The 14,786-nt window shown below is 35.2% G+C and overlaps 1 protein-coding gene across 6 annotated transcripts in view; it reads left to right on the top strand.

Moving 5' to 3' along the window:
- Positions 1 to 14,786, top strand: part of RICTOR (RPTOR independent companion of MTOR complex 2) — a 127,615-nt gene that overhangs the window by 105,073 nt on the left and 7,756 nt on the right. For 3 of the 6 annotated variants that reach the window (XM_033852811.2, XM_019930116.3, XM_019930118.3), the window contains 6 exons: positions 133 to 362; positions 1,786 to 2,794; positions 3,081 to 3,152; positions 6,592 to 6,769; positions 7,538 to 7,622; positions 8,416 to 8,649. In XM_033852811.2, the coding sequence (XP_033708702.1) occupies positions 133 to 362; positions 1,786 to 2,794; positions 3,081 to 3,152; positions 6,592 to 6,769; positions 7,538 to 7,622; positions 8,416 to 8,649 (1,808 nt within the window). The remainder of the gene's footprint in view (positions 1 to 132; positions 363 to 1,785; positions 2,795 to 3,080; positions 3,153 to 6,591; positions 6,770 to 7,537; positions 7,623 to 8,415; positions 8,650 to 14,786) is intronic. The other 3 variants (XM_033852810.2, XM_033852812.2, XM_019930117.3) reach the window with 3 other exon arrangements.

The following is a 14,786-nucleotide window of genomic DNA, read 5'->3' as shown; positions in this document are numbered from 1 at the left end:
TGAAGGTTTTCATGTTATTTTTAATGGCTATTAAAGCGCAAATGTACATATAGCAAACTAATATTTTATGGTTGCTTTAAGAAATCTCAGTTTGGAATTATAAACTGTCATTACTGTATCTTTTACTTACAGGACCTGTGTATATGTGCTTGGGCTCATAGCCAAAACCAAACAAGGCTGTGATATTCTAAAATGTCACAACTGGGATGCTGTAAGGCACAGTCGCAAACATCTGTGGCCAGTGGTTCCAGATGATGTAGAACAACTCTGTAATGAACTCTCATCTGTTCCAAGCACTCTGAGTTTGAACTCAGAGTCAACCAGCTCTAGACATAATAGTGAAAGTGAATCTGCGCCATCAAGTGAGTACTGTGACAGGGTCATAATAAAGTTAGCCGAAACTAACGCTTGTGATATCAGAATTTAAATGAATTTTACATTCTTAATTTACTTTTCTCTGAGATAATTTGGCAGTAATAGTGTCTTGGAGAATGCATATCTTTTCACAACAGGGAGTATAGCTACCAGCCTACATTGTTCTCTCCCTTTGCTTTCTAATTAGGCCTTGGAAAAGGCTTACAGAGTTTACTTACAGAGTTAAATAATAAGCCATGTCCCAGAAGACCCATTCCCCTTTTTTGCAATTTCTAATAAGTGAATGTTTATTCATCTACTTTCTTCATTTACCTAATTCTTTTGTTCATTTTTCAGATATAGGGTTGTTGAACTAGAATATATTTAAGAGATATTATATTCATATACTCATCTTTGAAAGAAGAGCTAAATTTTAAAATTAGCGAAACTGTTAAAAGATGGAGTATCAAAAATAAATTAAATGAAAAATGGTTTGCAGTTTTAAGCCTTGTGCTAAATCTACTAGGTGCAGAAGATTTTAGACACGTTTTTTTTAAAGAAGATAGTGCAATATTTATCAAACCATATTTCACTAGATCTAAGATACCATAAATTATAATATGCACCACTGTTTAAGAAAAAAAAATGCTGCCTATTGCAAGATGCATGCTGATTTTAGAGATTTTAAGTGTGAAAAATGTGCATCTTAGAATTGGCAAAATATGGAAATACAGTGCAGTGTGCAAGTTTAAGATTTTATTTTGCCTTCTTTCAGAATATATTTGAAGTAATTTATAACTATTCAACAGAAAATAAAAATAGAATAAAATCCCATAGATGTCATTAGGCACCTGGATTGAGTCTTTTATTAGAGGCCCTGAATTTAGATGAGTTTCTTAGTTCCTAAGGCAAAGTGAGAAATAAATATAATTGGTTTAAACATGAATTTAAAATGTTGTGACTCGGTTCTTTGTAAGTATAGTTTGCTTAAGATTGGACATTCATTTCTTATAAGATTGATTTTTCTTGCCTATTGTGATTTGAGGAATAAACCACCAGGAATCTGTACCAACTGAGTAAATATCCAGGGTCAAGTCTCCTTTTTGCCTTTAATTTTATCTTGAATATTTGGAGGGTTTGGAAACTCACTGAGATAAAAGAAACTTTATGCAAGCTGTGACATAATGAGTTCTGTAGTTTTTCTTTGGAAATAACAGAAGATCATCATAATGACAAATTTTATATTTTATTCAGGGACAAATTCTGGGTCTCAAGGAAGCTCTTTTTATGTGGCTCAGCAGTCTGACTCTTTATTTTTGAAAAATTTTTCCCCAGGTGACTATTAAACAAAAATTTCCTGAATTATGTCACTAATAGTTACTATGATTATTTGTCCTTTTTTATCTGCTTTTATTAATCCTTTGATCATAGGTATGTTCATAATGGAGGATGACCGGTTTGGCAGCAGCTCTACTAGTACATTTTTCCTTGATATCAATGAAGATGCAGAGCCAGCATTTTATGATCGATCTGGACCTATGAAGGATAAAAATTCATTCCCTTTCTTTGCTTCTAGTAAACTTGTGAAGAATCGTATCTTAAATTCGCTTACTTTGCCTAATAAAAAACATCGTAGTAGCAGTGATCCAAAAGGAGGGAAACTGTCATCTGAAAATAAGACAAGCAACAGGCGGATCAGAACGCTTACAGAGCCCAGTGTTGACTTTAATCATAGTGATGATTTCACACCCATATCCACAGTACAGAAAACATTACAATTAGAAACTTCATTTGTTGGGAATAAGCACATTGAAGACACTGGTAGTACTCCAAGTATTGGAGAGAATGACTTAAAATTCACCAAGAGTCTTGGTACAGAGAATCACAGAGAAAACACAAGCCGAGAGAGATTAGTTGTAGAAAGTTCAGCGAGCTCACATATGAAGATACGTAGCCAAAGTTTTAATACAGACACTACAACAAGTGGCATAAGTTCAATGAGCTCAAGTCCTTCACGAGAGACAGTAGGTGTAGATGCTACGACTGTGGACACTGACTGTGGAAGTATGAGTACTGTGGTAAGTACTAAAACTGTTAAGACAAGCCACTATTTGACGCCACAGTCTAGCCATCTCTCTCTCTCTAAATCAAACTCAGTGTCCCTGGTGCCTCCAGGTTCTTCTCATACACTTCCTAGAAGAGCACAGTCCCTTAAAGCACCCTCTATTGCTACAATTAAAAGTCTAGCAGACTGTAACTTTAGTTACACAAGTTCTAGAGATGCCTTTGGCTACGCTACACTGAAAAGATTACAGCAGCAAAGAATGCATCCATCCTTATCTCATTCTGAAGCTTTGGCGTCTCCAGCAAAAGATGTGCTGTTTACTGATACCATCACCATGAAAGCCAACAGCTTTGAGTCCAGGTTAACACCAAGCAGGTGAGCAAATATACATTTTAAAATGAACAATAATGTTTGCATTTTAATAGACTTAAATGTAAAGCATTAGCCAGGTTTTACATCTACGTAAACCTCAGAACTGACCTATTATAATTGTTTACTATAGTAGGCTATAAGCTCCTAGTTACCCGATATGATTTGAAATGGATTCTTGCAGCTGCGAGGGGGGAAAAGAAACTCCTTTAGGCCCTGAAAATAAACATATATGCTTTACAATGACACATAAGTCACAAGCTTTTTTTTATTTATTTCTCGCTTCTGCAAGGATCGATTTTAAAAAGAAGCATGTCGGGGGAATCAGGAGCTTAAGACCTACAATAACAAACAACCTTTTCAGGTAGGTCAATTTAAGGCTCCAAAAGTTGACTTTTTTTTTTTTAAGATAACTGAAAATTTCAGTATAATTCTTTTCAGTTTAAGTAGCTGTGATTATTAAGTAGGAACCAAATGAACATTAAATGAATTACTTGGCCCTCAGAATTCAGCAATAGCAGTTTGCCTGTGCTCAGGAGCATTTGGGAGATTTCTATGCCATATCTAAAGATTATATCAAGCTGGTCAAAGTAGTAGATTTTACCTATAAAAGATATGCAGTGTTAAATTTTATTGTTGCAAAAATTTCTATACCTTCCTTTTTTGTTGGACCAAATACTTCTAAAAACTTTCTTTAGTTTTAGATTGTTCATTTTCATTTATTAAATGGATTAGTATTTGTCAAGTACTGAGACTAGTGCCTAGCACATACTAAGACACTCGATAAAAGTTAGCTGTTATCATCATCATCACTATTATTATTGATAGTTATTTCTTTCATGTAATCCATTTGGCTCTTATATAACCAAATTCTTAAGTTATTAAGCAATTTTGTTTCAGGAATGTTAACACATTTAGTAGAAGAGATCCCTTGTAGCAAATAATAAATTATATTCCCTTTGGTAGAATTTCATAAATTATGCAGTAATGTCTTATCTACCTGACAGCCTCATCCCTCCCAACAGCTCACTAGTATAAACCTATGCAGTGAACTTCACAGATTTTATTCAAAGGAAGTACCTCTGACCCACATTCATAGTTTGTTGATGTTTATTCTAACAAGTTTGTATATCAGATTTTCAGGCCTATGGAAGCAACAGTTATAAGCTGCTACTGGTAGGGACACTGACAGGAAAGGAGAGCTGATAAAATTGGTGGCAAAGGAGGAAACTTTTATACTACAACGAAGTATTTGGAAACTCAGAGACTACAGCAGCTAGTAGCATTCAGCAAGGGGCAGTAATGGAGCACACCAAAATAAGCAGTAAGGGTACCACCATCTTAGAGCTCAGTACAATAACCAAAGTGCTGTTAACTCTGAACCACCCAGTTAGGGTTATTCTGTCTCACTGAAGCAGGCATTTCTATCTAAACTGATTAAAGCACAGATAAAAAGTTTCATTGCTTAAATATTCATTAGAATAAACCAGAAACAACTATTCCGAATCACTATTTCCTAATCATTCTGGGTTCTTAGGATCCTATTTCCTGTATTCTCTGTTAGATCAAGAGAAGGATATTTGGAAATCTTACTCCTGGAATAAAATGCCAAGTTATCAGCACTATAAAGGATTAATAGATGTTTTTAATTTCTTGGGAGGGGAAAAAAAAAGAAAAAGCAGTCAAGAGAAACAGAAACAGCTGTACAGAGGCATGAGGCTTAACAAAAATCTCATGTTGGTCAAATCTGTCACTTATTCTTCAAACTGTGTTTAGTACTTAACTGTGTACTGGGTTCCATGGAGGAAAAAATTGTGTAGACATTAGTCTTCCTATTCCCACTTGTTTCCTTTGGTTAGTTCAGAGAAAATGAAAATGATGGACGATAACTACACATTTACTGTAAAATAATAGTTTGGAATCTAGGCTGAGAAGATTTTTTTTTTTTCTTATAAAATTAGAAGAGTAGTCATACTGATACCTATGGTATAATGGTTAGCATGAATCCAGCATTCTTAAAAACCATATCTTACTGAGTATTTCCTTGGGGCATAGCAGAAAAAACACTGAAGTAGGAATCCTTAATCTTGAGTTATAATCCTGGCACTGAATGAATGAACTTGGAAAAAGTTCCATAAATTATGCTATAATGTCTCATCTGCTTGGAATTCAAAAGTTCTGCAAGCCTCATCAATGCAGAACAAACCCAGGCAAACCTCTCAATTGTTTACCGTGGTAAATCTGTATGGTAAAGTTCATGAATTTTGAAGTATGTAGGCCTCAATTGCCTAATCTAGTGGAGATTGGACTAGATCAAGTGGTTTTAAGCTTTTTTTAAATGTCGCTTTTTAAGTAGAGAAACCTTTCTTCACAAAAACATTGCTGTGGAAACCCAAAACGTAGAATATGTAAAAACAGAGCTATTCTGGTTGAAATAGGTATTGTGGAGGTGAGTATACCAGTAATTTCTTCCCCTTCACTCCAGTAGTCTTTGAAGAGTTCTGTGGAATCACAGAGGTATAACAGAGTACAATTTAAAAACTACTGACCTATTTTATAAAATTTGTAAATTTCAATTATGAGTGGTTTTTAGGTGGAAGTTTGTAGAAATTAGTGGGTTTTGCTATGATAATTTTAATAGCTACTATTTATAAAACATTATTTTGTGTTCTTTTCAAAATAATTCTTCGTTTTAATATCAGGGTATGTTATTACATTTTAAATGACTTGAGTTTTCAAATAGCAGTATACATATAGTGTGGAACCTTGTACAAAGCAGGCGTATGATAAATATCTTAGCATGTCTGTTGCATGAATAAAAATCTGTATAAGAAAGGTGTATCTTATGGAAATGTCATTATTCCATGTTATGGAATCACTGGTAAGGAATGCATTGAGGAAATATCAGTGCTTCATATAAAACTGTCTCTTGTAATATTTATATATGATACCATTTTTACTGTTTTTTTTTTTAGATGTGTACTTTATTTTAATTCTTGGCTGTGTTGGGTCTTTGTTGCTGTGCACGGGCTTTTCTCTAGTTGTGGCGAGCGAGGGCTACCCTTTGTTGCAGTGCACAGGCTTCTCATTGTGGTGGCTTCTTTTGTTGCGGAGTACGGGCTCTAGGGTGCACGGGCTTCATTCGTTGTGGCATGCAGGCTCTAGAGCTCAGGCTCAGTAGTTGTGGCGTACCGGCTTAGTTGCTCTGTGGCATTCCCCGACCAGGGATCAAACCCGTGTCCACTGCATTGGCAGGTGGATGCTTAACCACTGCATCACCAGGGGAGTCCCATTTTTACTGTTTTGTGTCTGTCTTCTGTGTTACAAAATCTTATGTTGATAAAGTAATTACCACACAAAGAATAAGTGATTATCCTTATTTTAATAAAAATAATCTTAAATAGAATTAGTAGACGTGCCCTTACTTATAGCAAATCTAGCAGTCTCAAATGGTTGTGAAGTTAGTTCTTGGATAATACCTCTGTTTTCTGAGGTCAGTTTTTTATTTATTTTTTACTGCTAGATGTTGAAAGTTATCTTAATTGCTCACCTTTTCACTTTTACCTGGGAGACCGTAACAGTTGTTTTTGGTCAACAGTCAACATTACTGACGACCTTTTATATATCAACTATAAGAGAGAAATATTTTCAAGTATTCATATGTTCTCAGTAAATAAGATGGCACTCTTTAGTACTTGACTAGCTTCCTTTCTTTTATGAAGGTATGAAAATAAACTATAATTCTTTATGTGATTGCTGTAACAAATCAAGAAACTAATATAGTTTTTTTAATGGTATTATAGGTTCATGAAAGCTTTAAGTTATGCTTCGCTAGATAAAGAAGATTTATTAAGTCCTATTAACCAAAATACCCTGCAGCGATCCTCCTCAGTGAGGTCCATGGTGTCCAGTGCAACGTATGGTAGCTCAGATGACTATATTGGTCTTGCTCTTCCAGTAGACATCAATGATATATTCCAGGTATCATAAATTCTATTGTTTTCTTATGAGTTGGTTTACGTTTTTTTTCATATTCTATAACTGCTTATTAGAAATTATAATTTAGAGCAAATACTAATTTGGGGGAAGGTGGTATTTTTAGGCAGTGTTATTTAAAGAAATTTTACCATGAGAATTATTTCACTTTTCTCAACTATTCTATACTCTTTTATTTAGCATCTCTAAGTCCCCAGCACATTATCCTTCTCCTCACACTAAATCGGCATCTTGTTTGATTTATCAGTATATTCTCTATAGAAATTTTAATGCCTAATCTTGCTTTTTAGTCACACTTGACTTATTCCTTATTGTTTTTTTTAAATGAGATATAACTGACATATAACATTGTGTAAGTTTGAAATGTACAATGTATTCCTTGTTTTATTTAATCCTTGATCCTATTTATCCCGAACATGGCAGCCACATGTTGTGCTAATCCCACGAAATATTCACAAATCTCTAGAAGGTAGATAGTACTAAAGAATACACATTTGTTTAGAAGTCTAAAAACATTTTAGATAAATTCTAAAATAATTATTTTAATATCCATTTAAGTCACCAAGAATAGATAAGGACCTTAAGAGTTTTATGCTATTTTGTCAAGTTTTGGTGATTTAACCTTCTTCAGTATCTTTTCATTATAGGTTCATGTGCTATAGTAATTCTGTTTAAATTACATTTCATTTAATTATGCTAATATACATAAAGTGAATTTTTATAACAGGACTTACCATGACATATCTATTTTAGGTAAAGGATATTCCCTATTTTCAGGCAAAAAACATACCTCCACATGATGATCGAGGTGCAAGAGTGTTTGCCCATGATGCAGGAGGTAATGCATGGTTTTTGTTCTCCTCTTTATATTAAAAAGAAAATTCTTTTCAGTAGGATGACACTAAAAATTCAGGTATACTTACTTTTGGGTCAACTTAAAAAATTATAGCAAAGTAATTGTTTGAGTCAATTTAAAATTAAACCACAGTATTTTTTTGCGAGAGACTTAAAGTGTTTTTCCAACTAAGTACCAAGCCTCTCAAGAAGACAAAGACCAGATCAGTTGCTTCTGTTTTAAACAAACAACACGTGAAAAAATTTTAACACTTACACTCATAGGTCTAAGCAACAGCTGTTTGGGGAAAGGAGAGAGAGAAAAATGTACTTAATACATTACATGATCTCTCTTTGCTATGAGCTGTGGTATTTTAATTAATATATGCCTATCAGCCACAAATTTAAAGCTTTAAAATCTTGATGATTTTTTCTTAACAAGGACCTCTTTAGACTCGGAATTATTACTTTTCTTTACACAAATATTAAGAATTGATTACACAAATATTAAGAATTGAAATGATACCTAATTGTGTAATCTTAATTTTTTATTTTGTATTTAAAACCCCATATTAAAGTAATATAAGTATATCTGCTGATGTTAATTATTTTCATAATTTAAAGCAAATTATCCTGTTTTTCTCCCCAGTTAAGGTTAGATTTTGAATCATAAAAGGAGTTCTGGTTTTCTTCCCTAATTTCCCTTCTTTAAAATTTCACATAGTTTAAGGCACCTTGAAAGAGGTGTCATTGATACCATCTTCATCAGATTATGTTTTGTATTTACTTATGCACAGGTCTTCCATCTGGAACTGGAGGTCTTGTAAAAAACTCTTTTCACTTGCTACGACAGCAGATGAGTCTTACAGAAATAATGAATTCAATCCATTCAGATGCTTCTCTGTTTTTAGAAAGCACAGAAGACACTGGACTACAGGAACATACAGATGATAACTGCCTTTATTGTGTCTGTATTGAAATTCTGGGTTTCCAGCCCAGTAACCAACTGAGTGCAATATGTAGTCATTCAGGTGAGTGATTATGTCCTTCAAGATGAACCCACCTGTCTTTGAATCTGCTCCAGTCACAAGTCATCTCCCAGCCCGATTGATCATCCCTCTTACTCCATTTGCATTACCTCAGCCTTAGTACGGTCACTCAGCATCTCCCTGTGGGAATGTTAGTAAGTTTGTCTCCAGTTTTTTCCCCTTCCAATTCATCTTTCATACTACTGCCTTGGATTAGGCTGTTGACAGTTTTTTTTACTGCCTATTCAAGTCCAGCACACAAGACTCTTTGTGTGATCTGTCTGCTGTTTTTTTTACCATTCTCCTATCTTATAATTGATACACTGCTACTGACTAGATGTTTTTTGAACAGACTGTGCTCTTTTTCATGGTTCTAGGCATGAAGAGTGTGTTTTCCCTACTGTTCCCTCTTGCGCCTTCTCCTCACGCACATGCAAGCTCACACACAGTGCATTTGGCAAGCCCACCTCATCCTCAGAGTTGGGGCTGTTTTATCTTCAAAGCTTTCTGTGACCCTCTTAGTCGTATGTTGACACTTCTTCCTCTTTACTTTCATTGCTCTTTGTACATAGATCTCTTATGATAATTATTGCTTGGTTATTTTTTTCCCTTCTACTCAATAAGTTCCTTCAAGGTATGGTCTGTCATGCCTTTTCATTTTTATTTTCTAATACTCAGCTGAGTACTGCTTTATATACTAGGCACTCAATATTTTTTTGGTGAGGGAGTGAATGAATCAGATCCAGATTCAGCTTTTTTATAAATATGTGTAGATAGCTTTTCTTGGTGAATATCACTTAGCCACCCTCAAAAAAATCTAGTGATAACCAAAGTTCTCTGGGTCATTCATCCACGTTTCTCCATGGCATCCTGATTCAGAACTTCCCAACTGATGGGTTGCAGCACACTGTTGTACCACATCCACAAATAGGATATGGATGTGCTGAGAGATTAATCCCCTCCGTGGCTCCATGCCCCAATCGGGCCTGGGTTTGACAAACCCTTGGACTAGGCACTTACCACTGTGAACAGTCCTGTCCAGGGACCCAGAGTGCTATAATTATTTTCATTTTCTGTGAGCAAAAGGTTTGGGCATTATTGTTCTGATGTATTGTACACAGTAAAGAAGATGCTATTTAAAATCATTTGTCTATACATTGTTTATGATATTTTAGTTCTTCTAAGTTCTGTTTCTTCATTTACTCATTCAACAAATACTTATGAAGCACTTACTGTGGAGTTTTGCTATGTAAGTGTTTTCTCTTTATTTATCAAACGAGATAGAGAAGCCAGCTCCCTAATTACCCAGTCACAAGACAGTCCCAGCTAGTTCTAATCCATTTGTGATTATTGAGCTAGTAATCAAGTGGCGTCACATCAAGTGTGGGACTTGTGGAAGACTTGCTGCAGTCAGCAAGGCTCTCACCTTGGCACAGGATCAGAACCCCTCCACCTGTTGTTCTAGTGATACGAAGTGAGGAGGAGAATAACTCTTAATTGGGAAGTGATTACAGTTTACTATTGATACCCCTCTCGGAGGTATGAAGGGAGGCAGGCTAATTGTTAAAAAGTCACTGAACCTCTATGGATTTATGCATTCAACTTAATATTTATTACATCACTACTGTGGATCAGGCATTAAACTAGATGCTAGGAAAACAATTGAGAGAGAGAAAAATAGAAAGATATTATTCTTACACTCTTTGAGCTTTTATCCAATGGAGAAGGAAATGGATTGACTGACCACTCGATCAATCAGTACACAAATATTAATATAAATACTGCGTTTGTAACAAGCGCCATCAAGGATAGGTACATGGTATTAACAAAGGAATATAACCAAGTAGGCAGATCAAAGAAGAGACTTCGGAAGAATTGCTGTTGAGCTGTGGTTGAAAGAATGAATAGAACCTAAGTGAAGACTGGAGTATAGAGAATTTTGAGAGAGAGGAAGCAGCATGAGCAAAGGTCTTCTCTGATGGGAGCAAGTATGGGAAGTAGGAAGGACTAAAAAGACACCTGTGGGAATGGAGCTCAGAAAGCAAAGGGAGAGGAAATACAGAATCAGTCTAGAAAAACGGGTAGGGACCAAGTCCTGCAGAGCCCTTCCTACCCAAAGTGTGGTCAGCAGACCAGCAGCATCAGCATCACCTGAGCACTTATTAGAAATGCAGACCCTGCCCCACACGCAGAATCAGAATCAGCATTTTAACAAGATGCCCAGGTTATTCATGTACACATGAATGTTTGAGAAGCACTGGTATCAGCCATATTAAGTATTTTGTGTATCAGAAATGAGACGTCTTTATTTTCCATGGCAGATAATTAAAAAATAGTTCCTATACTATTTTTTTAAATTGAAGTATAGATAATTTACAGTATTTGTGTTACTTTCAAGTGTACAGCAAAGTGATTCAGTTGTGTGTGTGTATGTATATTCTCTTCTAGATTCTTTTCCATCGTAGGTTATTACAAGATAGTGAATATAGTTCCCTATGCTATACAGTAGGCCCTTGTTTACCTATTTTATATATAATAGTGTGTATATATTAATCCCAAACTCCTAATTTATCCCCCCCATCCCCTTTAGTAACCATTGTTTGTTTTCTATGTCTGTGAGTCTATTTCTGTTTTGTAAATAAGTTCATTTGTATCATTTTTAGATTCCACATATAAGTGGTACCATATATTTGTCTTTCTCTTTCTGACTTAATATGATAATCTCTAGGTCCATCCATGTTGCTGCAAATGGTATTATTTCATTCTTTTTCATGGCTGAGTAATATTCCATCTTCATTATCCATTCATCTGTTGATGCACATTTAGGTTGCTTCCATGTCTTGGCTATTGTAAATAGTGCTGCTATGAACATTGGGGTGCATGTATCTTTTCCAATTAGAGTTTTCTCTGGATATATGCCCAGGAGTGGGATTGCAGGATCACATGGTGACTCTGTTTTTAGTTTTTTAAGGAACCTCCATACCGTTCTTCATAGTGGCTGCACCAATTTACATTCTCACCAACAATGTAGGAGCATTCCTGTTTCTTCACAGTCTCCAGCATTTACTGTTTGTAGACTTTTTAATGATGGCCATTCTGACTGGTGTGAGGTGATACCTTGTAGTTTTGATTTGCATTTCTCTAATAATTAGTGATATTGAGCATCTTTTCATGTGCCTGTTGGCTTTTTCATTGCCATCTATATGTCTTCTTTGGAGAAATGTTTATTTAGGTCTTCTGCCCATTTTTTGATTGGGTTGTTTGGGTTTTTTTTTTTTTTTTGATACTGAGCTGTATGAGCTGTTTGTATATTTTGGAAATTAATCCCCTGTCAGTAGCATTGTTTGCAAATATTTTCTCACAGTCCATAAATTGTCATTTTGTTTATGGGGTGTTTTTTTTGTTTGTTTTGTTTGTTTTGTTTTTTGCTGTGCAGAAGCTTTTAAGTTTAATTAGGTTTATTTTTGTTTTTATTTCAGTTACTCTAGGAGACAGATCCAAAATATACTACTGCAATTTATGTCAAAGAGTGTTCTGCCTCTGTTTTCTTCTAGGAGTTTAGGTCTTTAATCCATTTTGTGTTTATTTTTGTATATGGTGCCAGGGAATGTTCTAATTTCATTCCTTTACATGTAGCTGTCCAGTTTTTCCAGCACCACTTATTGAAGAGACTTTCTTTTCCCCATTGTATATTCTTGCCTCCTTTCTCGTAGATGAATTGACCATAAGTGCATGGGTTTATTTCTGGGCTCTCTATTCTGTTCCCTTTGTCTATATGTTATATTTCTGTTTTTGTGCCAGTACCATATTGTTTTGATTACTGTAGCTTTGTAGTTATAGTCTGAAGTTGTCCCTCTACTATGTAATGATCATTTTAAAGGGATGTCAGGACTTGAACACAAGACTTTTCATTCTTTGAAACTTTCAGTCTGGTGGTAGTGTTGGTAGTGTTGGTAGTGGTAGTTGTTCAAAAAATGTTAAAGCTCAGTGGAAAGGCTATTAGGATATTTCCTAACATTTTATTCTGTGTCTACCACCTTCACAGATACTTGTGCACTGTATTGTTTAGTGTGCAAGGCAACATGTTGGCCTTTCAACATTTAGTATTATATATTTCTTTTGGGTCCATTTTTATGTATACCACCACATTTGCCCTAATGTAGCTAACCAACTGAGTGGGAAACCTTCTAAGTGTTGTAGACCAGTCCATCTGTGAAAGAGAGAGCACTGGGAAAAAAAATCAGCTAACTATAAAAGATAATGGCAAGAGATCAGTTTGAATGTCTAGGTTATTAAACTGACAAATTTGTGAGGAGTGGGTAGAAACTACATGGGGTAGGGGAGGGCCCTAAAGAGACAGTGGTGGTTTTCAAAATTATTTTAGCTGCAAAACCCATGTTTCAATCAAAATCTATACAAAAGCTCAGTGGTATGCAGATGAGGATGTAAGGGGAACAGTGGGGTGGCACTCCATCTACTAGCCTTGCCCAAGTATAAAATTGGGGGTAGAGAAGGCTAGGAAATGCCAGGGCTTCAAGAAACACTGAAGACCCCTGGTGTAAACATAGCAGAGTGTGAGTTTTGGTATCAAGGAGACTTAGGCTCAAAGCCAAACTTTTCCATCTTATTAGTTATCTGATCTTGGGCAATCTACATAGTTTCACTGAGATTTGCTTTTAATTTTTTCTTAAATCTCTAAATAGGAATAACGATACCTGCCTTATGGTGTGGTTTTGGTACTTACTAACATGTAAGATTAACATTCAGTAGGCTCTCCGTTAATGGTAACTCACACTAAGTTGTTTATGTTAGAAATAATATTCTTTCATAAATTCTGACAGGTCAGTTAGAATGATCTTACTGTGCTCCTAAGGAAAATCTCCTTGTTCATTTCATTTTACATCCCTGCTGCCAAGGGGAACTGGTGATCAGGTGGGTATATCTACCAGAGACAGAGCTCCTCACAGAAATTCTTAATGTTTTTCATAAAGAATTGTTTCAGCATTTCAGATAAGCTATTTGGCGACTTGGCTACTTTCTGATAGGAAAAATTGAGCTTATGATTTTTCTTTATTAGCCCATATGGACTTATGTAATTTTTTGCTTAGAGCTTTTTGTTCTTTCCCACATAGAGTGGCTGGAGTCAGCCTTATGCCCAGATACAGGGAATAAAGAAGGTATCCAGTTTCTTAGAGTCTGGTCTGTCCTATGCTTCATGTCTCCATTTTTAATTAAAAGATAAAATAAAGCTGAGCTAGAATATTGTTAATTAAAAAGAGAGGAAGCAGTAAAAGCAAACAACTACAGTGAAGAAACTAAACATCAATCACATAGATAAAATGGTTCAGTTTATGGACATAATGCTTCATCCAAATTAAAAATAATCTTGAAATAAAATGTGTTGAGTAAAAGTATAAGTATCATTGCATTGAATACTTTTTAAGAGAAGATAGAAAATAAAGGTCCCTAAAAGTCAGTATCATCAATATAGTATGCACAGTTTTGCCTTCAGCAGAGTCCTAGACATTACCTTCCATGCATAAGAAGAAGGAGGCCAACTAGCTGGTCCTTTCCCAGTTTCAGGAAGTTTTGGTTCTCCTTATCGTGCCAATTTATAAATAGTGCCTATATTCTACCCACTTGTTCTCTGAAGTTTCCATTTAGCACATGTAATTATTTCATTAAAAAATTTATTCATATGGTTTATAGCAGGTTTCACACAAAAAAATACCCCATGTAGTAGTAAAAGCCTTCTGTTATCACTATACTTAGGATGCTTTTTCACGTCTTCCAATGGAAGAAACTAATTCTTTTGGCCTGGCTTAGTTAGACTCATGATTTTTTTTTTTTTTTTAATGAGAATGAATGATATCTTTAGAAATAAGATGTGGTTGTAACAGGTTAGAAATGTTAGGAGTCATCACTGGTTGAAGGTGAGGCTGAAATGAATTAGTTTATAACTTTTCAGAAACATGTTGATTAAAAGAAGTATAATTTTCTTATTGTTCCTTGCACTGGAATATTTTGTCATTTTACTCCCTGGGAAGCTCATCAACTGAGTCTAAAATAACATAGTCATCTCTTACCTGGTTATTCAGCATTGCTGGTTTTTAAGTACATCTTTAGTTCTCAGATCTTTT

Source organism: Tursiops truncatus, chromosome 3 (genome assembly GCF_011762595.2).
Source record: "Tursiops truncatus isolate mTurTru1 chromosome 3, mTurTru1.mat.Y, whole genome shotgun sequence".
Lineage (NCBI taxonomy): Eukaryota > Metazoa > Chordata > Mammalia > Artiodactyla > Delphinidae > Tursiops > Tursiops truncatus.
This window is presented reverse-complemented; position numbering and strand designations above follow the sequence as displayed.